Here is a 3,019-nt window from a genome sequence, read left to right on the forward strand (position 1 = left end):
ATAACCAAAGTTGTCGACCTATAGCTGATTTTCACGGTACCGGTAATCCTGCCGGTGCAAAGCACAACCCAAACATAAATTGCATAAATGATAACGCAAATTTAAAAGAAGCAGAACACAATCATATGGGTGACCAAACATGCAAAGACCTTCAGACTGGCTGAACCTGATAGTACAATTCTACTGGAGGATTTTCATATTACTTGTTAAAATAAACCAAGAGACTGATGATTACAAACAATATCGTTGGCGCAGAGGTGAAATACACTATGATCTCATCCATAAGTTCTCGTTGTATTTTGAATCGGTCTTTGACCATAAATTTAACTAGCAAAAAATTATACACCGTAAAATTTATACCATTTGAGTCATATTTATAAAAAGTTCTGAAAAGTGTTGTTTTTAGTACATAAAATTTATGCTTTACTAGTTAATTTCACGATCAAAGTTTGACACAAAATAGCAGGGACTAATAAACAGTGACAAAGGGATATGCTACATGGAGTTAATAACGGAAAGAAGAAAGGATTTATTTTTTCTGTGGTGACGAAAATGGTGTAGTAGCAGACTAGCAGCCGACTGGTTGGCAATTTACGAACGTTACCATAACGGGGGCTGCTGGTAGAGCGTTCATCTGGACCCTTGAATAGTCGAGTTGACCAGCAGACTGGTGTCGCGGGCGCTCGACCTCGACCCATGCATGCACTTTCCTAGCAGCGTACGATAAACGCACGCGACCGGGACTCATCCAACGCCCAGCCCGCCACGCCGTTTCCCGCATCCAACTGGTATATATACCTTCGCCTATGTACTTCATCCTCCAAACCAAACCAACCTAGCTAATTACTACAACCTCTCCGCCGCTTCTTCCTGCTCTCCGGCAGAAAAGCTAGCTACCTCCACTTCATTGATCAAGCCACACAGTCTTGCTCCTAAAAAATGGGCAGCTTGGACACCAACCCAACGACCTTCTCCGCCTTCCCCAACGACAAGGCAGCAGCGTTCGAGCCGCTAAACCCCGATGATGTCCGCGCATATCTTCACAAGGCCGTCGACTTCATCTCCGACTACTACACCAACGTCGAGTCCATGCCCGTTCTTCCTAACGTGAAGCCGGGATATCTGCAGGACGAGCTCAGCGCGTCCCCGCCGACCTACTCGGCGCCGTTTGATGTCACCATGAAGGAGCTCAGGACCTCTGTCGTACCCGGCATGACACACTGGGCCAGCCCCAACTTCTTCGCCTTCTTCCCCTCCACCAACAGTGCCGCGGCTATCGCCGGGGACCTCATCGCCTCCGCCATGAACACTGTCGGGTTCACGTGGCAAGCCTCTCCGGCAGCCACCGAGATGGAGGTTCTCGCTCTTGACTGGCTTGCGCAGCTCCTTCGCCTGCCAACCACCTTCATGAACCGCACCAGCACTGGTCGGGGCACCGGTGGTGGCGTCATCCTCGGCACCACGAGTGAGGCAATGCTCGTCACGCTGGTCGCCGCCCGTGACGCCGCGTTGCGTCGGAGCGGCTCCGTCGGCGTGGCCGACTTGCCGCGCTTGGTTGTGTACGCTGCCGACCAGACCCACTCTACATTCTTCAAGGCATGTCGGCTCGCAGGCTTCGACCCCGCCAACATCCGCTCCATCTCTACCGGGCCGGAAACCGACTACGGGCTCGACCCAGCCAAGCTTCTCGATATCATGCAAGCTGACGCCGACGCTGGTCTTGTGCCAACATATGTTTGCGCCACAGTGGGCACAACGTCTTCCAACGCTGTTGACCCGGTGGGTGCCGTCGCCGACATTGCCGCCATGTTTAATGCATGGGTCCATGTCGACGCTGCCTACGCTGGCAGTGCGTGCATCTGCCCAGAGTTCCGCCACCATCTCGACGGCGTCGAGCACGTGGACTCCATTAGCATGAGCCCACACAAATGGCTTCTCACATGCCTCGATTGCACCTGTCTCTACGTCCGTGATGCTCACCGCCTCAGTGACTCGTTGGAGACCAACCCGGAGTACCTCAAGAACGATGCTACAGACTCGGGCGAGGTCACCGATCTTAAGGACATGCAGGTCGGCGTTGGTCGACGGTTTCGTGGGCTCAAGCTCTGGATGGTCATGCGCACCTATGGTACCGCAAAGCTCCAAGAGCATATCCGTAGCGACGTCGCCATGGCCAAGATGTTTGAAGATTTTGTTCGTGCCGACGACAGGTTCGAGGTGGTTGTACCAAGGAACTTTGCTCTTGTGTGCTTCAGGATCAAGGCGACTGGAGCTATGACGGAGGAGGATGCCGATGAGGCTAACCGTGTGCTCATGGAGAACTTGAACAAGACCGGTAAGGCTTATCTTGCACACACAGTGGTTGGTGATAGGTTCGTGCTTCGGTTTGCCGCGGGGTCGTCCCTGCAGGAGGAGAGGCATGTGAGGAGTGCTTGGGACCTCATCAAGAAGACTACTAGCAGTATCATGGATTAAGTGAATGGACCTACAGACGCACAAAGTTCCAGAAGCCACACAAATCCCTATATTTGGGGTATAATTATTCTTTTGTATTTATCTTTTTTTTCTATGATTCGGATTATTATTACTTTGCACATTTGGTTCTTATTCCTTTTTGTGATCTATATCGGCCGAGGATATATGTATAGGAGGCCAGTACCAAAGAAATTTTTTAGATTGTAGAATTGCTTATATTGCAAGAACATGAGATATTATTCTTTGTATTGTACTCTGATACAAATATATGGGAGTGACTTATAGTCAGGCGCCTGAATTTTTGTTTTGGATCACTCACTTTCTTGTTAGACCGTGAGATTAATGCAACAAGTTCTTTATAGGCTCCTCGCAAAAAAATAAGTTTTTTTAGACAAACTCACCGGGTTAACCTAACCAAACATGGCGTCGGGTCCCTAAAGTAAGAGCATGCTTCGTTAGCTTATGAGCCTCGACATTTGAGGTCCTAAACTCCTAAACAAAATTACAACTAACAAAAAAACCACCTCCCTAATGATAGAACCGT

At 49.6% G+C, this 3,019-nt stretch overlaps 1 protein-coding gene across 1 annotated transcript; it reads left to right on the top strand.

Annotated features, from left to right (window-relative positions):
• The first annotated feature begins 842 nt into the window (after window positions 1-842).
• LOC123082934 (tryptophan decarboxylase 1-like) lies at window positions 843-2,764 on the top strand. The gene has a single exon (XM_044505149.1). It carries the CDS (start codon window positions 940-942, stop codon window positions 2,473-2,475), a length of 1,536 nt encoding a protein of 511 aa, XP_044361084.1. The 5' UTR covers window positions 843-939; the 3' UTR covers window positions 2,476-2,764.
• The last annotated feature ends 255 nt before the right edge of the window (window positions 2,765-3,019 follow it).

Source organism: Triticum aestivum, chromosome 1A, assembly GCF_018294505.1.
Source record: "Triticum aestivum cultivar Chinese Spring chromosome 1A, IWGSC CS RefSeq v2.1, whole genome shotgun sequence".
NCBI classification, from domain to species: Eukaryota; Viridiplantae; Streptophyta; class Magnoliopsida; order Poales; family Poaceae; genus Triticum; species Triticum aestivum.

Bases quoted from the DNA above. Each gene is read 5' to 3' on its own strand.
- LOC123082934 (XM_044505149.1), top strand. From the start codon at position 940: ATGGGCAGCTTGGACACCAACCCAACGACCTTCTCCGCCTTCCCCAAC.